Source organism: Antechinus flavipes, chromosome 3 (assembly GCF_016432865.1).
Source record: "Antechinus flavipes isolate AdamAnt ecotype Samford, QLD, Australia chromosome 3, AdamAnt_v2, whole genome shotgun sequence".
NCBI lineage: Eukaryota > Metazoa > Chordata > Mammalia > Dasyuromorphia > Dasyuridae > Antechinus > Antechinus flavipes.
The window spans coordinates 590,569,818-590,594,601 of NC_067400.1; the positions used below are offsets into that span (position 1 = coordinate 590,569,818).

A 24,784-nucleotide genomic window follows, 5' to 3' on the forward strand; every position below is an offset into this window, starting at 1 on the left:
CCGGAAGGACAGGATGTTTACTTAAAAGATTGATAACTAGTTCGGAGTAGCCTGCAACGTGGCAGGGCAAAGGAGAAGAATACATGGGGTAGGCCAAAGGGTCGTTTAACCCAAAGTATGTTAGACAAAGTAGTATTTACATATAATTATTTACAATTTTCCGCCACGTACACGCTTTACTGAAACATACCCAACAATGGCTTTTAAGTTTTCTTCCTGTTCTAGATCTAACATTATGAGTCTTCTTGAGTTTTTTTTTTCTTCTTTGTAAAATGAGCAAGTTGGATTTGATGTTTTTGGAAGTCCCGTCCAGATCTGGGTCGATGATCCCATAATTTTTCTGAGCCTGTTTCCTCTCTTGGAAAATGGGAACAATTCTTCTACTATATACTTCACATGGAGTTAATATGAAGAGGAGGCTACTGGGTAGATTGAAAAACTATAGAAATATTCTGATGAGTTATTATTGGAGAGGCAACATGAAATGACACCAGAGTTGAGATTACATGTCAAGACTAACCTTGATTCCAGAAGACTAATAATGATCACTTCTCAGAAATACAAAGTGGCAGGCTATCAGAATGACCACATCTGACAGTATATGCAACAGCCTGCAAATGCTACATATAACCCACTATCTCTCCAACAAGAGGAGCGAGAGATACTGATCACCACTGGTCCTTTGGAATCAAGACTGCTCTTGATGTCGTTCAGTTATTTCTCACTCTTTATGACCCCATTTGTCAATATCTCGTCAAAGATATTGGATTGGTTAGCCATTTCCTTCTCCGGATCATTTTACAGAGGAAGAAATGGAGGCAGACAGGGTTGTGACTTGCCCTGAATCACACAGCTAGTAAGTGTCTGAGGTCAGATTTGAACTCAGGAAGATCAGTTTTCATAATGGCAGGTTGGGAGCATGATGCACTATGGTGCCCCCTAGCTGCCCCATTGTGCCTAGCCGTATTTGAATGAGCTACTTTTATCTGTTACAAAGAAATATTTGGGTGGGGGTCAGTTATTAGTAATGGTAGGAGTACAAGATTCAAGAAGACAATGGAGGTAGGTTTTGCAGGAGATTCTAAAGGTGGCGTTTCATAGAATCCTGTGGAGGGTTTGAGATCTTCCGATCTCAGGAGGCCATACGTCAGTGCTATTTGACCGATAAATCTAGTTGCTTCCTTGTTGCAGGGAAGGAAACTGAGGCCCAGAGATAAGCGACCTGCCCACAGTCCCACAGCCTGAGTCAGAACCCAGAACCTCTGGCTCCAAATGGAGCATGTCTGGCTGAAGCATGTTGGCGCCTGGAATAACACCAGGAGATTTCTAGCCTTACGAAAGCTCACTGCCTTATATTTGACCTCTGTCTATCTTTGCCTTATTGCAGAGTTAGTAGGATGTTTATTGGAGCCATAAAACTCAATGGCAGGACAGAACATGAGTGATCACAGACATGATCAGTGGTCAGACAGTTAGAAGGCAGCAACTAGAATCCATGTGCACATAGGGAATTGTATACAGCATCTCTGCCCTAAGGCCCAGTTCTTTGGACAGGACTTGAGTGTGGTGAACTTTCTTTTTAATGTGTAACTTTATTTTTAAATATACATTTCTAAAAAAAAAAAAGAAAAAAATACATTTCTTTATGAATCATGTTGGATGAGAAAAATCAGAACAAAAGGGAAAAGTCATGGAAGAGGAAAAAAAATCAGAAAAAAGATGTGAACGTAGCATGTGCTGATTTACTTTCAATCTCCATAGTTCTTTTTTTGGATTGTGGGGAACTTTCCGGCCTAAACTACTAGGAGAGGAGAATATGCCATTAGAACCTACAGAGATGGGACAGGAGAATAGGAGTAAATAACAGCTGGAATTGTGGTCAACCAGCCACACCATAAATCCCAAGGATAAACTAAGTGAGAAGACCAGATCTGGTTGAAGTATTAAGAGATGCAGACTTTTAAAGGCCCCAGAATTAAGAAAACGTGTTCAAATCCAAACTGTTATGCAGTGACAACTATGTGATCCTCTACAAGTCACCTAACCCCATCGTAGCAGTTAATAAAAGAGGGATTCTTAATTTGGGGCCCATGAATTTAAAAAAAATTATAAATGTATTTCAGTTTAATTGATTTCCTTCAAAGATTTATATATTTTTATGTTAAGCATTTGAAAGCATTTTGAGAAATCAAGTTCACTAGATTGTCCAAGGAGTAAAGAATCCCTGCTCTAAGATTACAAGTTTCATAAGACAAATACAGAGAATTGTTTGCATGACTATACATGTATAAATTGTTTGCCTTCTCAATGAGGGAGTTGGGAAGGAAGGGGGAGAATTTGGAATCCCCAAATTTAAAAACAAATGTTAAAAATTGTTTTTACATGTAATTGGGGAAAAATAAAATATGTGACAAAGACTAATAAATAATGCACACACACATATGAATAAAATAACAAATAAAAAAGATTATTTTTCAAATGCCCACCTGAATTGGTAGAGTGAGTTTCTACTTTGGAAGTTTCCTATCCCAATGAAATAGAAGATCTGAGACCTCTTCCCTGCACTTCCCTTCTTCAAAAAAAATCTTATATCAAGGCGTTTCCTTGAAGGAAAATTACTTAGGTGAATCACATGTGATTGACACCTGGTCTCAAAGGAATCAGATGAGTACTTCATGGAAATGTTGTGAGAACATCCAGGCTTTTGCTTTAATACCAGAAATTTCACAAAATCAAAACAAATCTTTTCACTGTGGTGACAGGGAGAAAGTGATGTGCCAGCCTCACAGACGGGGACATATGCTGTCAGGATGGGATCTGCAGTCACTCACGCTTGACAAGCTGCGAAGGAGAGGCGGTTGAGAAGTGGGACTCACCTGCTGATTGGTGACGATCCTGGACTGGGGAAGTTTCCCTCGGCCATAAATGGCTTCGATGATTTGACTTCGGAAATGTTCCAGCTGAAGCAGAAAGAGTGACCATCAGGCTGGAGACAGTCAGCTGTCCACAATCTGCCGTCTCCCCTTGCGCAAGCCCGGGGCAAGGCCTCGGAAAAATCTCGGGCTGCCCACTGTGAGAAGGCGGGGACCCCAGAAGGAAACAGAAAGCCGGCCTTAATTGACTGGGAGGCCCTTCTGCCTGACTTAATTGTCCCATGGGACTGCCAGACGTGTTCTGAGATGGGAACAATGGCTGTGAATGGGACTTCCAGGCAATTATTCACTGGAGATGTCCATGACCTTGTCAGCCAAAAGACTAAGCTGTTCGCTATAGTGAGTCGGGTAATAAGCATGGAGGTCTGGAGCCACTCATTCAGCTGCGTTGCCAGGCAGTCTCTGGGGCTGCTTTCATGTTTAGGATGGGGCAGAAGTGTGAGGGAGAGGACACCAACTGAAAGGGCACTTGCCTCGAAATCAGGGGGCCTGAAGCTGAATCCCAGGTCTGGTACTCGCTGGCTAGGTGAACCTCAGTTTTCCCATCTGTAAGTAGGACTAGTACTATTTCTTCCTATAACATTTTATCTCAGCAAGAACTGCAGCCATATATAAGGCAGGAAAGGTAGACAAATTAAACAGGAATTAAAAAATGAATGCCCAGGACAGTTGTCCTATACATCCAGTTTCTGCTGCTTATGCCTTTAAAAAAATTCATCAGGACATGAGTGATTCACTCATGAGGGATGGGCAAAACAGCTTTTGTCCCAGACTAAGCAATCGAGAGGGAGGCATTCAGGTGACCTCCTCTCTACCCTCCTAGAACTTCTCCTTCTCCTAGTCACTCAGTTGGTTTACCTGCTACAGGATGGAAGGGAAAAGCTGCTAAAGAAAATGGCATCTAAGGACACAATTCAGATTTCTGTACTATGATTTAATAAACAGAAATTACTGTGGTCTCTTGGCTAGAAATGTGCTGAACCTAAATGAGTGCTAAAAATATACATGCCTGGTGCCTTATAAATATAATCAAAAGTGGTTTAGATTGAAAAGCAAAGTTTCCTGCTGAGTAAGATGTCATATAGTTAAAATATGGGAAGAAGAATAAAAGAGAGAGAGATCTGGTAATGCAAAGAAAATGAAAATCTAAGGAAAAAAACAGTAATAAAATCAATAGTTTTAAATATATGTATATATCATATATATTTATATATGTATATATCTATATCTATCATCCACTTATCCATATCCATCTACTGCAGTCATCCATTTATCTATCTATCTATCCATCCATCCATCCACGCACTCATCCATCCACCCATCCACCCATCCACCCATCCATCCATCCACAATTACACCAAATGTCAACTAACAAAGAAAGTAAGCTAAAAGTCTTAATTCAAAAAGGTAAATTTGGTTTCATAGGTTTCACTGAAGCTTGATGGAGGGAGGGGGGATGACCCATGAGTGGACAGTTTTATTGTCATTTCAGTCATGTCTAGCTGACTGAAAAAAAATGGGCAGGTAAAAACAAAAGTGTGGAGAGGGACTATAGAATACAATTGTAGGATAAAAAGAACATTTGGGTGAAGATCAATACAACTAATTTGTTGTCAAGCCTGTCAACTTTACCTTTGTGACATCTATTGAATACTCCCTTGTCTCTTCTGACACTGTCTCCATCACTTCATGACTGAATTACTGTAAAAGCCTGCAGGTGGGTCTGTCTGCCTCAAGTCTTCCCCCATACTCCAGTGAGCTGTCAAATTAATTTTACTAAATTTTACTAAAGGTAAGCCTTAATGCAGTTAAGTAGATAGAGAGGCAGACCTGAAGGCAGAAGGACCCCGAGTTCAAATCTAGTTTCAAACGCCAACTAACGTGATCTTGAGGAAAAACTTAACCTTGTTTGCCTCAGTTTCTTTATCTGTAAAAATGAACCAGAGAAGGAAATGGCAAACCACTCCAGCATTTTTGCCCCTTTAAAACCCCAAATGGGATCAGGAAGATTCTGAAATGACTGACCAACTACAAAAATGTAGACCAGATCTTATAACTCCCACTCAATAAACTTCAGGGGCTCCTTATGGTCCTACTATGACCAAATAAAAATTCTCTGTTTGGCTTTTAACCTGGCTCCTCTACTTTCCGATCTTATTATAGCTTACTTCCTTCCATATACACACTGTAGTCCAGGGACACTAATCTCTTTGTTATGCTTTGGGTGAAACACCACATGTTCTGATTCTAGGCTGTCCCCCAGGCCTAGAATGCTTTTTTTTCATCTCCATCTCTTGGTTTCCTTCAGTTCACAGCTAAAATCCCACCTTCTTCAAGAAGTCTTTCCCAGGCCTCCTTATTCTTCGTGCCTTCCCTTAGAGACCACCTCCAATTTTCCCTGTATATATCTCCTTTGTAATTAGTTGTTTTCCTCACCAGATTGTGAACAGGAACTTGAGATTCTTGAGACTAGAAACTGCTTCTTTATTTTTATTTATTTATTTATTTTTGCATTTCTTTGTATCTCCATTATGCAGCATGGCTGGTGCTTAATAAATACTACCTGACTGACTGAGAGGAAAAAGCTATCTTGCTATAGAAATATATTACAGACCAGATGCGTCAAACATGTAACTCATGGACTCCATCTGACCTGCAAAACTCCCAAGTGTTGCCCAAACCAAATTAAAATGTCACTGGCAAATGTTCAACGATATAATTAAGAATACAATAAAGCATAGTTAAGATTGATAAGTGGTTTTCCAAGTCAATATATGGATCCCAGGGTTCCTTATTCATAATTTAGTGGTTTCTGTTTCTTTCTAAGTTTGATACACTGCTACAGATTATATGGACCAGTGGAGGAAATAGATGAAAAATTTAGGAAATATAATACAATCCTTAGCCTACTGTGTTGAGGGCCATGATTCAAAAAACATTTGGTCTTAAGTCATAGATTCAACATCTTCGGGGCAAAACCAAGGTTCCATTTTTTTTTTTTAAGTATTTGTTAAGCACCTACTATGTGCCAGGTACTATGCTAAGGATTTTATAAATAATTATTTATTTGATCTTAATTTGTTTTCACTTGATCTCAATAGCTCAAGAAATTAGAAAAAGAGAGAAGTGGGAATCTCTAAGATCAAGGGGAATTTATTAACAGTAATGAAGATTTTAAAAGGTGGAGTATAATGGAAGAGAATCTCTAGAGAATTGTAGACTTAATTTGAGTGAGTAAGATTGAGGTGTGTAGGATGGGAGGACCAGAAGAAATAGGAGTCTCAGAACTTGAGTTAGAGCTAGCTATTTGCCTAGCTCTCACATTCCCTATTTCTTAGTTTCTGACATTCTAAGTTCTCAGGACCCTCCCAATCCTGACATAATCTGTTCTAAGGGTTTTCCCATCTCTGACATCCTGTGTTCTAAGGCCCCCTCAACACTAACATTTTCAATAGAGCTAGAACCAGTTTTGGTCAGATGCCATCTACTTCGACCCCCTCATTTTAGAGATGGGGAAATCCAGGGAAGCTAGACTTTCAAGACTTTCAAGAGTTGACGTTAGCAGGCACCCAGTCCTTTGATGATTGAGCAAGAAGTTAATGCTGGCCACCACTGACTCTGACGTCAAGATATTTGAGATATTCTAAGGTTCCTAGACTCTGGTGGCCTATGGTCTCCCCAAGGTGATTATGTCCCTTGAGCCATTCTGAAGTATCATCCCAGGAGACAGCCCTCAGCAACTTCTTCTGGACTCTAGTCTCCTTCCAAGGTGGCCATCTAAAGCACCAAAGGGTTTAGAACCTCCATTCAAGCACATTCAAGCTACTCAGATGCTTAAGTCTCTATTAATTTGATTTCTTGAGAACTGAACCTCTTATAATTCTAAGACTCTTGTCATGGAGGGAGAAGTAGTTGGTGATTAGGTCCCTTTAAGTTTGGCTGACCTCCTACTTTTACCTCCATTCCTGACCCTCATCAATCTGGCCTTAGCTGTGTTATCCTAGTCAAGTCACATAACCATGCTTTCCTCAGTTTCCTCATCTGTAAGAGGGGATAATAATAGCATCTACCTCCCAGAGTTTTATCTCAGAGGATCAAATGAAATAGTAATCATAAAGCATTTCTCACAATGCCTTGCCATACTAGACACTACGTAAATGTTGATTATCATGAATGTGATTGTGACTATATCTTATATCAGGAAGTGAGACATAGCCAAGAGAAACCTCGCACTGAGTGACATAATCGCTTAGCTTCCATTCTCTGGAAATGAATGTGTCTTATTAGTCATGGGAGCGCTGAGGCAGAGGATTCGAGATAACCTGTTATTTCGTCAGAGAAGACTTTTTGCAAGTGTCCCCAGTACCTAGACTCTCAACATGATTTAAGAGTTTCTTTTGGAGAAGGCCATTTACTGTCCTAAGAACCCTTAGGAAAAATTGACGCCTGTATCGGCCTCTACTGAAAAGAAGGCCTTATATTGCATTCAAAATTTTGACTACAAGAATGAAACTAAGAAATTAATGTTTGCCTAACTGTGCTGCTTTTCCTAGGGAGGGTTGGGGTGTAGGCTACTTGCTCAACAAAGTCTCAAAGTAAGTTTGTGATTGGGAGAGAGTCTAAACCACGTAATAGCAATATGAGTCTGGGGACTCTGAAGGAACGAGGGACAATCTCTGAGGTTTGCATTCGTGGTGACTCCAAATTTTGTTTCTGGATGAGGGGAGTTAATGGATTACTTGTGAGCGCCTTGCGTTTTTTCCCCATACCTGTTTACTGGCTCACCTTTGTCTGCAATTTTACCTCCTAAAGGATGAAATAAAGATGGCCTTCTCCCCATATGCATTTGTTTCCTTGAATACTCATATAGGATCTGAGAACTCTTTATTCAAATTTATGGAAACCTAGCCATGAGCTATATTTGGAGATTTTTCAGTAGTAACTCCGTCTCGAGGGTAATAGAACAAAAGAGAAAATTATCCTTTCAATAATTATCAGGTTTGGACTCAATCTTCTTAGGAAAACACTAAGCCATGGATTATAGGTAAAATGAGTCTGCATGATCTCAAGTTTCCTTACAATCTAACATTCTATGATCTAAGATTTCTTCTAGCTCAGATCTCTGTTCTGACACTCTCTGCTCTAAAGTCCCTCCCAGATCTGACATTCTAGGTTCTCAGGGCTTTCGCAGCTCTCACATCCTGTGTTCTAAGGTCATTCCTAGTTCTGATCTCCTGGGTTCTAAGGACCCTCCCAGCTCTGACCTCCTGGGTTCTAAGGGCCCTCTCAGCTCTGACCTCCTGGGTTCTAAGGACCCTCCCAGCTCTGACCTCCTGGGTTCTAAGGGCCCTCCCAGCTCTGACCTCCTGGGTTCTAAGGACCCTCCCAGCTCTGACCTCCTGGGTTCTAAGGGCCCTCCCAGCTCTGACTTTCTGGGTTCTAAGGGCCCTCCCAGCTCTGACCTCCTGGGTTCTAAGGGATCTTCCAGCTCTGACCTCCTGGGTTCTAAGGACCCTCCCAGCTCTGACATTCTGGGTTCTAAGGACCCACCCAGCTCTGACATTCTGGGTTCTAAGGGCCCTCCCAGCTCTGACCTCCTGGGTTCTAAGGGATCTTCCAGCTCTGACCTCCTGGGTTCTAAGGACCCTCCCAGCTCTGACCTCCTGGGTTCTAAGGACCCTCCCAGCTCTGACCTCCTGGGTTCCAAAGGCCCTCTCAGCTCTGACATCCTGGGTTCTAAGGTCCCCTTAACACGGACATTATCAATAGAGCTAGAACCAATTTTGGTCAGATGCCATCTACTTTAACCCCTTTATTTTAGAGATGGGGAAATCCAGGGAAGCCAGGTGATTCATGCAGCTAGTAAGTAGCAGGACAGAGATTTGAACCTAGGGCTTCTGATCTCAAATGTGACATTCTTGTGCACTTGTGCCATGCTGCCTCCAGCTCTAACATTCTGTGCACTGAGATCCCTCCCAGGTTTAACATTCTCTGTTCGAAGGACTTTTTTGTTCTGACATCCCGTGATTCAGCATGACTCATCTATGATTCATTCACTCTGTTCTTTCTCACAAACATGCTTCTCACCAGCTGTTCTGTAGAGTATCTATATTCAGAAAAATTTAAATATTTAACACTGCCAGGTGAATGCCTGGTATCCTGGCACCTCCCTACCTGACACACTGCTTTGTCCAAATTGTCTTTAATAAGGCGCTCTCTGCACCCCATCTCTCGAAGCTGCATTAATTTCTTCTTGGAATCATCCTGCAGCTTCTCTTCAGCCTGAAATGATGAAAGGATTTTCTAATACGCGGCTTCTTGGAGTCAGGGGTGAATATACATGGATGAGGTAGCCTGAAATCCATTTTCTATATGGAGAAACTAAGACCCAGAGAATGAAACTGATTTGCCCAATGTCACACAGGGAGAAAGTGCCAGAGATCAGCTCTTGATTCCAAACCCAGGTCTCTTCCCATCTCACTACTCTGGGGTCACTGAGTTTTACTCCCCTCTCATTTCAAAGAGGAGGAAACTGAGACTAGAACAATTTATAAACTTGCCCAACCTCTCCTTCTCTATTGATTCCTTCTCTGGTGCCTACAAACAGGACCTTTTGGAAACAGGACCTTGCCCTTGCCTTTCCCCTTCCCAGCTTTCCTCTTTGGGGTAATCACTAACTATGGCTTCATTCTGGATAACTTAAAAAATTCGTGTAAGCTAATCATTGTTTCTACCAGTTCCTATTTTTATCATGGTTTAAGGAGATTTTTTCCCTAATAGCGGACATCGGGGAGCCATGGTGCATAAATCTTGGTTTCATTTTACTGGGGAAGCAACTGAAGCCCACAGGGGTAACGTAACTTTAGGTCACTCTGACTTGTGGAAAAGTGAAGCTTAGACTTGAACCCTGCTCTCCTTCCCTTTCCCAACCTCCCCCAAGTCCTTTGCTCTTAGATCTCTAAGAACATATGGCTTATTAAACAATCTAGACAGCAAAGTAGGATTTTAACAATCAAATGTTTGGTTGTTGGTTATCTTCCATCTCATGAGCCACAAAGAAGACTCAGATTGAACCAGCCATATCTTTAATCTGAAATAAATGGTTCCCAAAGCTTCTTGCCAATGGTGTCCTAAGGTGGTGTGTGATGCTGCCCTCTGCTGATCATTCTCTGGCTCATGCAGACTGGACTCCGCTACCATGGAACCTTTGATTTCTAAGTGGAAGGGCATCCATCATTAGACTGAGAGCCTGTAGACAATCATTAGTCCAACCCACTCGTTCTAAGTATAGGAAAACAGAGCGGACCCGTGAAAGGAAATTACTTCGCCAAGATCAGGTTCTCTGATTTCAAATCCAGTTATCTGTCCAACACAACCCACTTGAACACTTCTCACTTCAAAAATGGGGAAACTGAGGCCCAGAGAGTTTTAGTAAGTTGTCTGAATATCTGAGCCAGAAAAACAGATCATAGGATTCTGGAATCAAGAACTGAAAAAAAGACCTCAGAAGCCAATTCTCTCATTTTATAGATCTCAAAATGAGGCTCAAGGAAATGAAAGGAGCTGTCTAAATTATTTTATTTTATTTTATTATAACTTTTTATTGACAGAATCCATGCCAGAGTAATTTTTTTACAACATTATCCCTTGCACTCGCTTCTGTTCTGATTTTTCTCCTCCCTCCTCCACCCCCTCCCCTAGATGGCAAGCAGTCCTATAGATGTTAAATATGTTGCAGTATATCCTAGATACAGTATATGTGCACAGAACCGAACAGTTCTCTTGTTGCACAGGGAGAATTGGATTCAGAAGGTAAAAATAACCCGGGAAGAAAAACAAAAATGCAAATAGTTCACATTCGTTTCCCAGTGTTCTTTCTTTGGATGTGAGCTGTCTAAATTGACATCAGAGGTGGCCATTGAACTCAGATCCTCTGACTCCAGAATCTCCAGAGCAGAATGCTACAACTGGAGGAAACACTAGAACATGGGATAGGATGCCAGAGTTAGGAAGGATTTTAGAATATTGATGGTTAGAATTGGAAGGAATTTTAGAAAACAGAAAGTGAGAGCTGAAAAGGACCAGAGGACATAGAATATCAGAGCTGGGAAGGCTTTAGAAAACAGGATGTTTGAGCTGGGAGGTAACTTCATAGAATTTAGGATTAGAATTTTATAGAATATTAGATCCAGAAAAAAATTAGAACATAATTGTTAGAACTGGAATGGTGCTAGAGATTAAGGAGAGCTACTCCTAAATCCTACAGAGGATGATATTTTTCTATCTATATGGAGGACACATTGTAAAGGCTATTATCCATAATAAGTTTGGGAGATTCTTAAGAGAAATTTCCAAGAAATATTTAATTATCATTATGTTAAATTGTACTTTATTATACCAGATGTACTATATCATGCCATAAGTATACTATACCAATACTATAACATACCATAACTATACTGTATTATACTTTACAGTATCACACAATATAATATAATGTTGTTGTTCATTTTCAGTCATGTCTGATTCTGCATGACCCTATTTGGGGTTTTCTTGGCCAAGATAATAGAGTGATTTGCCAATTCCTTCTTCAGCTTATTATAGAGTTGAGGAAACTAAGGCGAACAGAGAGAAGTGACTTGCTTAAGTGACACTATTAGTAAGTCTCTGAGGCCAGATTTGAACCCACAAAGGGAAGTTTTCCTGACTCCAGGGTTAGTATTCTATCCACTTCATCATGTAGTTCCCTATATGTTATAATTATACTATACTATACCATACCAGATTGCCTTATAATACTCTATTATACCATGCCAAACTCTACTCATACCATCCCATATCATACTATGCTATGGGATTTAATTTCAAAAAGATCCGGGTGATGGAAGTAGGACTTGAGAGTTTTTTCACAATGGAGAGTCCATATCCAAAAAGGGAATCAGAACCAGGCTAAGTTAAGATCAACCCAGAGGGTTGTATCATGGGCTGGGGAACAATTGAAGCCAGCAATTGTTCCCAACAAAAAAAGACCCTTTTGGAACATTCTAAACCATCCCCTGCCCTAGAATTTTTTCACCCCCACAGGGGCCATTTTCCAGGGCTCCCACTGATAGCACGGAGACTCAAGCTAGTCAACGGATAAGGATTTTTTTTTCTGGCGTTATTGAGGTAGTCAATTATGGAGCCAGAGATGGAGCCTCTATCCCCAGCTCTCTTCCATTCTAGGTAGAAGGCATAAAATGAGAAGGGAAGAAAGCTTGGTTTCCATGGGATGAGGGGGAAAAGAAGTTACCTTGTTCTTTTCTTTCAGTGTCTTGGAGATGAGGTTTTGCTCATCGCAGCTCTTTTGGAGCTGTTCCCCCAGGTCTTTCATTTGCTGCTCAAGGTCTTTGATTTGCTGAAAGAGATGAGAAAAGAGAGGAGTGAAGGGAAGCACCCCTATCTTCCAGGTTAGCCCTGTATGACACAAAAGAATCATCAAATTTAATCCTAGACCACACAGAAAATAGCTTCCTATTTGATTCCATAAAGATGGAATCACCTTCCAATGTGATTTCTCCTCCTCTTCTTCACCTTCCTGTGTTGTCTTCCTCCATTAGAGTATAAATTTATTGTGGGCAGAGTCTTTATTCCTGCTTGTATTTGTATCCCTACTGCTTAGCATCCTGCCTGACATTTAGTGAGCATTTAATAAATGTTTGTTGACTTGACCCTTGCAAACCCAAATTCATCTTCAAGTTTGACCCCATACAAAATAAGTGTCTTCCAATTTGACTCCGTATAAATAAAGGCATTCTACCTTATATATAAGGTGATATATTCCCTTAGGCATAACTGGAGAAAGCCAGTCTTGTTGCATTACTTAAATTCAAGACCAAAAGTTTTATCAAAGTCATGATGGTAATAGCTAAGTCATCTCACAGTGCTTGAATTTTTGCAGAGGCTCAAGGCAGTGGAAAAGGCCTTGGACCTGAAGTCAGGAAAACTTGGCTTTGAATTCCAATTCTGACATTTAGGAGCTGTTCATGGGAAATAATTTCATCAGTCACTTAGCCCTGTTTTCCTCAGTTTCCTTATCTGCCAAATGAGCTGGAGAGGGAAATAGTAAACCACCCCAGTATCTTTGCTGAGAAAACATCAAAAGGGTCACAAAGAGTCAGATACAAATGAAAAAAGACTGAACAACAAAAACATTTAGTAAGCATATACTATGCCCAGCATTATGCTAAGTATTTATAATTATTATCTCATTTGAACCTCACATAAACTCTAGGAGGCAGATGCTATTATTCCCATCTTACAGATGAAGAAACTGAGCTGTTGCTCAATTACACATATGCAATAAATGTCAGAACCAGGGTTGAAGCCATTCTAACTCCAAATCTGGTTGATAGAAGATGGAAGCATCTTCTAATTCTAAAATCTATTGACCTTATAATTCATAGGTTCCATTCTTCCTTTGAAGCTGGGAACTACCACAAGCTATGAAAAAGAGGATCCCAAATTTAGAGCTATTCTAGTTCCCCTCATTTTACATTTAGGGAAAATGAAGTGAAGTAATAAGAGAGTGAGAGAGGATTTGAGTCCAGATTCTCTTAAATGCCAAATTTAGGGCTCTTTCCATGATATCCATTGTCTTTTAATTTTTCAAGAAAGAGAAGACAGTTTTTTGTTTGTTTGTTTTTCCCTGATCATGCATAGATTTCCCCAACTTCTTCCTGTTGGCCTATGTCCTGATGATGGAAAAAATAAGCTATGCAACTTTAGGAGTCGTGCTTTCAGTTGGATGCAACAGCATCTGAAACAGATTTCTAGGGTGCAAGCAGGAGAGTTCACCCCACATCCCAACATCTTAGGACCTGTTGTCATCAACATTTTGATCTATGACTTGGATGAGAAAATTGATTATGGCAATGGCAAGAAGCTGGGAATAATAGTTACTTTACGTGACAGGATGGAGATCCAAAAACTTTTTAGAAAATGGAATTATAAACTCAATCAAATAATATGGAATTTAATAGAGATGAATAAAAAGTCTCACACTTGCTTTCAAAATGCTAACTTCTTATTGCAAGATGGCTAGATATAGGTTTGCACAAGAAAAATCTAGAGGGTTTAGTGGACCATAATCTCAATAGGCATGATGAGGGAAACCTAACAGAGTGTTGAGTTGAAATTACAAAAGCATGGTTTCCAAAACACAAGGGATTATGGTTTTTATTGTTTTCTACTCTAGTGAGAAAACATGCTGAGAAAACAGTGTCAAAAGCTCATTGCTAAATTGAAGAGTGTGTAGAAGTGAATGGCCAGACTTGAGACCAAGACATATGAGGATCATCTGAGGCAGATTTTTACAGTCTGTTGCTATCCTGGTGCTGAAGGATAGCCTAATTCTAAATAGCAAAGTGGCAAGGTGGATAAAATGCTGTGCCTGAAGGAAGTAAGGGACTTGAGTTCAAGTCCCACTTCTTACACTTACCTAGCTGTATGATGCTGAGCAATACTCATTTAATTTCTCTCTGCCTCAGTTTCTTCAGCTGTAAAAGTGCAATTATAATACCATCTACTTCCTTGGATTATTGTGAGGATCAAATGAGATAGAATTTGTAAGATAGAATTGCTTAGCACAGTGCCTGGTCTATAATAGGTGCTTAATAAATGAAACTTCTTCATTTGCCCCTACCCAAGATGCAGAGCACAGGCTTTGTGGCTGAATAGTTAGTCATATTTCAGAATTTGGATGAATATCTGGCCTCAAAAAATATTCATTAATGATTTAATGTTGGAAAGTGTTCTGTGGAGGCAAGTTTCAAAGGTGTTAAGTCTAACCTAGCACCATTTATCATAGAGTTAGAGGTAATCTTAACCATCATATTCAAAGCTTTCTTGTTGCAGATGAGGAAACTGAGACCCATAATGATCAAGTGACTTGCTCTATAATCAATTAGTATCTTTTAATGACTTGGATAAAGACATGGAGAATATTTTTATTGAACATATGAATGACATAAAACTGAGAGGAAGAAGCAATGCATTGGATGACAAGAGTCAGGACCTGAAATGATCTCACTAAACTATAAACTTGAGCTGAATCTAATAGGATGAAATACCATAAGGATAATTGTAAAGTCATATATTTGGTTCCCCAAAATTGACTTGACAAATAAAGATGGGAGAGACATTGCTTTGTGGTAGATTGTCTAAAAGGGATCTGGAAATAACAAGATGATGTAGAAGCTCACAAAAAAGCGGATTCAGAGGGTCTTAACATTTTTATTGTATCCTGGATTCCTAAAGGCAGTAGCTTTTATTTATTTGTTCCTTCTCAGAATCAAGGTTTTAAAACATAGAAACCAACCAGTTATATTGAAAAATAATTATCAATTTAAAAAAAACCCAACAATTCACTGAATCTGACATTCTACACTGATAAGATCTTGGGGACTGTCTTCCATGAATAAAGAGATGATAACTTCTTCAGAGCCTCCTTGGGTCAGACCCTATTTAGAGGAGATATTCAATTTTTTTTCTCATTATCTACTCCTAGCTCCTATCCCAGAACCCAGAAGCCCGTAATAGGAACTTGATTAAAGCTTGTAAAATTATAGTGAAATTTCACAAGGACAGGGGCTCTCTTATTTTTCATTTTTGTATACATATTGCTGGTCCTAGGATCCTGTGTATAGTAGGTGATATTAATACTAGTAAATGATAATTATTTGTTAAATTAAATTGAACAGAAGAAGGACTAAGGAAGTGAATCAAAATACTAAACTAACCATGATTTCCTACTTCAGATTTGCATAATGATAATTATAGCTGACATTCATCTAGCATCAAGAGTTTAACATTCATATAAATCTGTCTTCCCTAACAATCCTGTTCTCAGGGGACAGGATCTTAAGGTCATTTGTCATACAACTTACTTTTCTCTAGATATTCTCCAGCTGTGAAGCAGCCACTAAGATCATCCTCACTTTCCTCATTCCTTTCAACTCTGGTACTTTCCTTCTGATGATCCTTTCTACATTAACCCTTTACATTTGTTTGCACACAATTGTTTGCTTGTCTTCTCTATTAAATTAAGAACTCGAGAACAGGGCCATCTTTTGATTTTTTTGGTATTTTCCAATGCTTGTCACACTGCCCAACACATAGTAGGTGCTTAATAAATGTTTACTGATAGACTGGTGCAGAGGCACAAAATTGGCATTTAATAAATGTATATGGATACAATGCCTGCATGTAGTAGTGCTTAATATTTGTTAAATGATTAGTATGATGAGCGCACATAGTAGGCGCATTAATATTTATTGATTGACCACTACAATGACATAGTAATCATTTAATACATGTTTACCATGACTAGCGTGGTGCTTGGCACATAGTAGAAATTTAGTAAATGCTATTGACTGATTGATTGACATAACCATCACTATTCAGCAAGCCAGGAGACTCAACTCACACTTTTGCATGCTTTTAGTTCTTTGTCTTTGGCTTCCAGCTCATCTTCCTTCAAGTCCTCTTTCAGTTGTGTATACTGTGGCAGAGAGAAAACAAGGAAGAAAGTATCAGGGCTACTTCTTGATTTTGACTTCTCTTTCCCTCTCTCTTTCGCTCCTAAAAAGGATTCCTTAAGCAAATAAATGGTGACTCCTGGACTCAAGATCCCTTATGCTTAGCTAAGGAAGTCCTGCAAATTTTTTTTTTTTTTTTTTTTTTGCTGAGGCAATTGGGGTTCAGTGACTTGCCCAGGGTCACACAGCCAGGAAGTGTTAAGTGTCTGAGGTCACATTTGAACTCAGATCCTCTTGACTTCAGGGCTGGTGCTCTGTCCACAGCACCAACTACCTGCCCCAATCCTGCATTTTTGCTGTCACCTCAAGCCCAATTGGCCAAGCATCATCATCCAGCTTCTTTCACCCAAGTCCAAAAAGTTGAGATATACAAAAAAAATCTGCCTCAGGCTCCCCTTTCATCATAAAGAGCAAACAGGGCTTTGGGCTTCCCTCTCCTTGTGTCAAAGTAGAAGGAATCCTGGATTTGGAGGGACTTGGCTATGGCCATACAGAAAGAAAGTATCAGGGCAGGTCTGAGGAGCTGCATTCAAATCCCAGGCCTGCTACTTAGCCCTTGTGCGACTTTGAGCAAATTAGTTTATCTTTCTGTGCCTCAGTAAATGAGGACATTTGGAGATGACCTGGGAAGTTTCTTCTTGCCTTAAAGCTGTGACTGTATGATCCAAAGCTAGCGTGTGCTGGACCTGGCTTATAAGGGACAAGTGATACCTTGGAAATTAGCTCATGCTACAAATCAGAGCTTGACTTAATGGTGCTGTTTTTAAAAAATTATCTAAACTTAAGAAAGAGTTGTGATAAAAATGTTAATAACGAAGATTAAGCTTAAAAATGTATCCAAATATACTACCTCCAAACTCACTGAGAATTGGTTGTTAAATATTTACCAGCACACTCTTGATCTCACATCACTTAATCTTTCTGGGCCCCAGTTTACTAATCTGGAAAAGGAGTGGAGGGTTGAACTAGACTTTTGGCTTTAAATTTACATGATTCCATGGACTCAGGTTCTTAAATTCTACAGCTAGTTCTACTGCGCCACATCAATTAGTCCAGCCTGTTTATTTCACAGATAAGGAAACTGGGGATTACTTTGAGGTGAAATGACTTCCACAAGGTCATGTGATTCATGTGTAGTCAAGTTAGGATTTGACACAGTTCCTTTGTCTCTAAATCCAGGAGGGGTATTCCTAAGGCAGCCAGGAGGCACAGGGGATAGAATGCTCAGTCTGGACCTGAGTGTCTAATCTTTGGCTTTAGACACTCACTAGCTGAGTAAGCTACAGTCAGCCATTTGACTTCTCTTGGGCTCAATTTCTTCATCTGTACAATGGGAATGATAATAGTATTAACCTCTCAATGTTGTAGTGAGGGTCGAATGAGTTACCATAAATACAATGCTCTGGATACCTTAGAGCACTATAGAAATGCTGGATCTGAGGGCAGCCTCAGGCACTATTATCTAGGGAAGGAGAATACTAGATTTGGACTCTGAAGAACTGTGTTCAAATTCCAGGTCTTCTTACTACCTACATGATCTTAGGAGAATTTTCTTTCTCTGGGCCTTTGTTTCCTTCTCTATAAAATGAAAGAATTGGGACTGAATGGCCTCTGAGGTCCCCTCTCTCAGTCGAGATTTAGGATCCCATGAGGAAAGAGAGTATTTGCCAGGTAGTCATGTGGAAGAAGGACTCAGCTTTTCCTGCTTTCCCCTGGAGGGCAGACCTAAGTGCCATGGAAGAAAGTTACAAAAAGGGTAATTTAGGTTTGGAAAAGATTTCTAACAATCGAGACTGTTCCAGAATGCAATGGGCTGCTTGGCCAGGTGATGGGCTCTCCAATTTACTAGCCACATGAGCTTCAGTAAGTCCCTTTGGACACCTTCGATCAAAGATTGGATGCCCACCCATCAGGGATGTTGGGGGAACTGTTTTTGCTGAGGGGTTGGATTCAATGGCAGCTAAGCTTCCTTCCCATTCTCATATTCTGTGATTTTGTGAGTCTCTGAGGGCCTCCTCCGAGTATAAATCTTATGACTCAATGACTTCCCTCAGGCCTGTCTCAGACAAAGGGAAATTTTCTCTGCATGTTTATGTTGGAGTGGAAGGTTGTTCGGGACACAAGGGCAGCAGATGGGCTTATTAGGATAGACTTCAGGAAAAATGGCAGGGAGAGGGCCGTATTGATTGAGTATTCCTCTCTCCAAGGCAGTTGGGTAGAGCCATAGTGCTGGGCCTGGAGTCAGGAAGGCTCTTCCTAAATTCGAATCTGGCTTGAGACATTTACTAGTTGTATGACCCTATGGAAGTCACTTAACCCTGCTTGCCTCAGTTTCCTTATCTACAAAATGAGCTGAAGAAGGAAATGATTAAACCAGTCCATTATCTCTGCCAAGAAAAGCCGAAATGGGGTCACAAAGACTTAGATATGTCTGAAAGGACTGAACAATAAATTTCCCTCTCCATGGTGCTGGATTAAAAAAAAAGCATGACTCATGCTCCATTCAGAGCTTATTTATCCAGGAAAGGGCAATTCTAGATCAAAGGAAATGAAGCATCCTGCCCAATTCAGGGGGATCGGAGAGATGGGAGGATTGATACTTTCACCCTTCAACATTTTAAAAGCTGCTGATCTCATGGGTGGTCTATGCAGCTCCTAGCTTCTCCATGTCTCCCTTGAACATCTGTATAAGTAGTAGTGGCTCATAGTTATATCCCACCTCTGAATCACAGTATCACAAACAGAGCTGGAAGGTACCTAGTCCAATGACTCTCATTTTACAGATGAGGAAACCAAGACCAAAGAGATTAGGTGATTGAGGAGGAAACAAATATTTGTTAAGCACCTATTATGTGCTGCCACTGTGGTAAGTATTTAACAGATATTCTTATTTGATCTTCACAACAAACTTGGAAGATAGGTGCTATTCACCCCCATTTTATAGGTGGGGGAACTGAGGCAAACACTAGTTAAGTGATTCCCCCGGGTCAAACAGCTGGTAAGTGGGAAAGCCAGGATTTGAATTGAGATCCTAGTGACAAAAAAAGTCATCTAATGATGAGCCTCTGTTCTGTGCTGGTCTAGTCTTTGAAGGACAAACATATACTCCATTACTGGATCTATACTCAAAGGTGTTCCAGCTTGGTAGAAATTGTATAGGTTTGGAGGGTTCAGAAACAAGTTCTCACCTCAAAGGATCATGAGAGTAGGACTTCAGGAGAGGATGAAGTACAAGGAAAGGTAGGGAAAACGCAGTAATGGGAAAAATAACAAGCCACCTATCAAATCCTGCAATCTGAACATTGCCAAAGAGGCAATGGGGTCCAATGGAAGAACATAGGATTTAGAGTCAGAAAAATCAAGGTTCAGATTGTGTTTCTTCCACTTATAGATTATAAAAGCTATCCCCTTCCCTTTCTCTGGTCTTGGTTTCCTTCTTTGTAAAAGGAGTGGTTTGGACTAGATGTTGTTCTAGGGTTCCTCCTCTCCCTGACATTGCATGTTCTAAGACTCCTCTCACTCCTGACATTCTGTGTCCTAAAGCATCTTCCATTTCTGGTGCTCTGTGTTCTAAGGTCCCTCCAACCCTGACATGTTCTATTGACCCTCCCAGCTCTGACATTTTGTGTTCTGAAGCCCGTTTGTTCCTGGCATTCTATGTCCAAGTTCATTGAAGTCCTGATGAGCCTCCTCCCAGCTCTGGCAGTCTGTGTTCTAAGGTTCCTTCCAGCCCTAATACTCCCTATTTAAGATCCTCCTCAGATCTGACATTTCTATATGTCTTGTTTATGAGAGTGGCTTTGCCACTCAAAAACCCAAAACAAAACAAATTAAAGAAAAAATTCTGCCCCCCGCCCAAACCAGAAAGGGAATGGCTATCTGCTTTGGGAGGACCAATTCTGGGGCATGAAGAACATGTTGGGACAGAAGAGTTCAGTTAGGAGTCTCTCTCTTATCAGGGAATTATTCATCAGGGTAAGTTGGAGCTTGCATCATCTGACCAGTGGTAACATTACCCAACCTGCCAATTAAACCTTCGCACTTAAGAAAGAGGGATCAAGATGGTTCTACCTCTGGCAGACTCAGGCTACATTTTTTCCCACAACCCAGTTAATGAAGTGATAACAGCACTTCATCCATCCATCCATCCATCCACCCATCTATTCATTCACCCTGGAATTGATGGCCGAAAGCTGATACTCCTTTTCTTGGTTTTCACTCTTCAGTTTGTCCACCTCCTGCCTTAGTTTGTGGACCATGCTGTCCTTTAATCCGATGTCGTTTTGCAAATTGGCTACCAGCTCTGTGAAAGAGAGTGGCTGGAGTCAAAGTGTTGCTGCTGAGATTTTGCCCTTCCGATGTCTCCTCGATCCCCTCTTTTCCAGTCCTAGTATCTAATACCCTCCTTTTAGGATTGCCCTTCATGACCACCTGCTAGACTTTTATAATAGGTTTGTCTTTCTCCAAGCTTCATCCCTTTATCATACTCATCTTCCTTGGGCAGAGATTGGATCATGTTACTCTTCCAGTCAATGACACTCAAGGGATTCCTATTTATTTTATAGCTTAGGAAGTTAACATTCTGACTCTGCCAAATAATCTCTGGGTGATCTTGGCTGGGTCACTTCACCTCTCTATGCTTCATTTTCCTCATCTATAAAGTGGGATTGAACTAGAAGACTTCTAAAAAGACCTAGAGTCTCCTGACTACCTCTAGTCCTCTGGGATAACCTCATGCTTCAGCTCACATTGTGCCTGGAATTCCTCCTCTCCCCATTTGCCCGTTGAATTCCCATATATCCTTTTTGGAATCTGGGTTCAAATCCTGCCTTCAACACTTATTAGCCCTATGAGCCCAGTCAAATCACTTAACTTTTTTTGTGACTCAGTTTTCTTATCTGTAAAATAGGTTAGACTTAATGAACTCTGAGTGAAAAGCCAGGATCCTCTTATAAAAGGTAACAGGTAAAAAATATGGAAAAGCATATTTAAGTTAAATGTTGGAAGATTTTTTCCCCCCTAACAATTAGTGGAATAGGCTGTCTCAGGAAGTAATGGGATTCCCATTGGATCTTCAAATTACAGGCTGAATGAGTCCTTCTCAGGTATTATGGCAGTGAGGATCCTTGTTTGGATATGAATTCTACCAGTCATCTGCTATGGTCCTACCCAATAATGAATTTCTATAGTTCTGTGAAATCCCGGCTCAAATGTCCCTTCCCTGGGACTTCCCTGACCCTACCTGCCTGAGTCAGTAACTGCAAATCTCCTTCCCACCCCCAGTCAATCAGTAAGCATTTATTAAATGTCTCTGTCCAGGTACTTTGCTAGGTGTCGGATATATAAAGATCAAAACAGAATAGCCCTTGCTTTCAGAAGCAAGGGCTTATGGTCCATTAGAAGAGATAATATGTATGCAAATAAGTATATGCAGAACAAGTAGGAGGTAGTTCTGGGAGTGAGACTCCTAGTTTCAAGAAAGGCTATATATGGAGAAGTAGAATCACAGGCTGAGTCTTGAAGTAAGGGATTCTAAGAGATGGTGGAGAATGGAAGATAGTCTACTAGTGCAAAGATGTAGTGTTTGAGGAATGGTATTGTCAGTTGAATTGTCCTGTTGGGTTTAGGAAGGGAAATAATGTCTATGAAGACTGAGAAGGATGTGAAGGATTTTAAGAGAGCATGTTTTTGATCTTGAAGGCAGTTGGGGACCAGGAGAATTTATGGAGTAGGAGAGAAATCTGGTCAGATGTAAACTTCAGGAAGATCACTTTGGCAGCTGAGTGGAGAGAAATTTGGGGCAAGAAGATCAGTTGGGAGGCTACTGAAGTATTTCAGACCTTTTCCTCATTTTCTAATGCACTGATAATGTAATATTGGGTATTAGAATTATCTCTTGTGTCATCCCTTTTTGAGAATCTAAGCTCTTTGAGAGCAAGGCCTTTGTTCAAACAAAGCTTTGAGTCTCCCCACCAGGACCTTGGACAATGCACTGTGTATAGTGAGTAATTTATTAAATATTTGTTAAATTGAACCGAGACCCAAATCATTTCAATAAATAATAAGAATGTGATAACTTACATCAACACATACTTGTATGAATGATGCTTTAAGATTGATACCTCTAATATTTATTAAGTGCCCTTATGGGTCTAGTTCTGTGTTCTCTTCAACAGGATTAGTAACTGACCAGTTACTAATCTCCTTTCCTCAAGAATCTCCAATGGCTCCTCTTGCCAGTAAGAAAAAAATCCAAACTCTTATTTTGACACTTAAAATCCTTCACAATTTGGCTTCTCCCTATTTTAGTTTCTTTCACAATTCTAAAATCCAGACTATTTATTTTGGCTTTCAGTATGAGAGTCACAAAATTTGAGAGATTGAAGACATCATGGTTGCCATTAGTCCAACTCACATATAAAAGTGATCCTCGGTGGCACATCTTGCAAGAGGTCTTTGAGCCTTCCTTTGGAGATCTCTTAGATGAAGGAACCCAACATCTCCTAAGGCAACCTACTCCATTACTGGAAAATTTGAATTGTACTCATTGAATTTCCATTCTCTGTGCCTTTGTGTCAATTATTCCCCTTTCCTGTGCTTTCTTTTTTTTTCCCACCTCTAGTATATAGCACAACTCCAATCATCTTAGTAATGACTAATGTTTGCTTCCATCATCAAAGTACATGCTTTGTTTTAATGTTTGTTTAATGAATGGATAAATGAATGATTGGAGAGGCAGAAGAGGAGTTTGAGGGAAGATTACCCAGTAAGTGGAGGCAGGTAGATGGCTCAGTGGATAGAGCTCTGATTTGGAGTCAGGAAGACCTGAATTCAAATTTGGCCACTAGCTATATGACTCTGGGCAAGTCACTTAACCACTGTCTTAATCCATTGAAGAAAGAAATGGCAAACCCCTCCAATAGCTTTGCCAAGAAAACCCCATATAAGGTCATGAAGAGTTGGACACATCCGAACAATAAAAACAGAATAAAAATAAGATCTGAATCTCACCCTCGGATAGCTTAGTTTGAGCCTTCTCTGCTCTGGCCCTGACTGAGTTTGAGTAAATTGGATGAGCCGTCCTTCCTAGCAGAAGCCTTGTGGAAAGACCCAATGAATAGGACTGTCCAGAATGTCTATCCTTGAGAGTCCCCATATCCTCCCAGCTCACCAGACATGGCAAATCATGGGACACTGTCCCTATCCGGCTTCCCCTTCAGCTTGTTGTCCTGCTCTGCAGATCTCACACCCCTTCTGTCCATTGGACCTCTTCCTTCAGACCCTACTTACTCTCACTTCCCACAGATCCCTAAGACAGCCCTTGCTTTTAGCACATTTGCTCCTCCAGAGCATGAATTTTAAATGTTTATGCGCTCAGAGCATTATTCAGGCTTACTGGATTTCCGAAGCTCCAAATACTGGAAAATCAGTGTCTCCTGACAATCAAGCATGAGGTTGCCCCCACAATCACAGCCTGAGAGATGGAGATCAACCGATTCCACATCAGATTACCAGAACAGATGGTAAACTTTCCCAAGGAAGATGTCTAATAATAAAACAGACATTCATTTGGCCAGAAGGGAGAGCGCAAACAGTCTCACCTGGAGATAGCAGAGTTAGAAGAAGTAGGTGTGAATCCCAGTTTGGCCACTCACTGACCTCAACAAGTCATTTTCGCTTGCTGAGCCTCAGTTTCTCCATTTGGGGTTCCTTCTAGGGCTAAATGCATGATCTTAAGACTTCTTTACCAAGTTATAGACAAGCTGTATTCTACTTTGGTGGAGAGACTGGTCCCAAAGGTGATAAAGTGGAATGGATACAATACTAGCCCTTGAGTCTGAAGACCTGTTTTCAAATTCACCCTTGTAAACTTATTAGCTGCCCTAGGCAAGTCACTCATCCACTGTTTGCCTCAGTTTCCTCCTCTGTAAAATGGGAATGATAATAATAGAACCTACTTCTCAGTATTGTTGTGCCTGGCACATGGTAAGCATTATATAAATGTTAGTTATTATTATTGTTGTTGATATTATTATCTTTCCAAGGGCTCAGATTCTCGGTTCATGATAAAGTTAAGATGATGTAAAAGGGAATTATAGCCTTGCTATAGCAGAAGCCCTGAAGCATTCATTTGCCCTTGGTTGCTGCCTTGTCTCCTTCTAGATGGAGAATGCAGAAGGAGACCATGAAATTATCTATGACCATTCTGTCCCTTTCTTGAGAGGAGCTGGCATGGCCTTCTAGGGCAGAGCTTCTCCTGCAGAGCCAGGGTTC

The 24,784-nt window shown here is 40.5% G+C and overlaps 2 protein-coding genes across 3 annotated transcripts in view; both read right to left on the reverse strand.

The window, feature by feature from the left end:
* LOC127555843 (forkhead-associated domain-containing protein 1-like) overlaps positions 1–9,452 on the reverse strand; it is a 111,434-nt gene extending 101,982 nt beyond the window's left edge. For both annotated transcript variants that reach the window (XM_051988501.1, XM_051988502.1), the window contains exons 1-2: positions 9,108–9,452; positions 2,877–2,960 (exon numbers count right to left, since the gene is read on the reverse strand). In XM_051988501.1, the coding sequence (XP_051844461.1) occupies positions 2,877–2,960; positions 9,108–9,176 (153 nt within the window). In that variant the 5' untranslated portion in view covers positions 9,177–9,452. The remainder of the gene's footprint in view (positions 1–2,876; positions 2,961–9,107) is intronic.
* Positions 9,453–11,994: 2,542 nt separating this feature from the next.
* The window catches only part of LOC127557530 (forkhead-associated domain-containing protein 1-like), an 86,547-nt gene continuing 73,757 nt past the window's right edge, over positions 11,995–24,784 (reverse strand). Inside the window, exons 8-11 of the mRNA XM_051990843.1 lie at positions 20,683–20,813; positions 16,399–16,473; positions 12,226–12,330; positions 11,995–12,039 (exon numbers count right to left, since the gene is read on the reverse strand). Coding sequence (XP_051846803.1) covers positions 11,995–12,039; positions 12,226–12,330; positions 16,399–16,473; positions 20,683–20,813 — 356 coding nt within the window. The remainder of the gene's footprint in view (positions 12,040–12,225; positions 12,331–16,398; positions 16,474–20,682; positions 20,814–24,784) is intronic.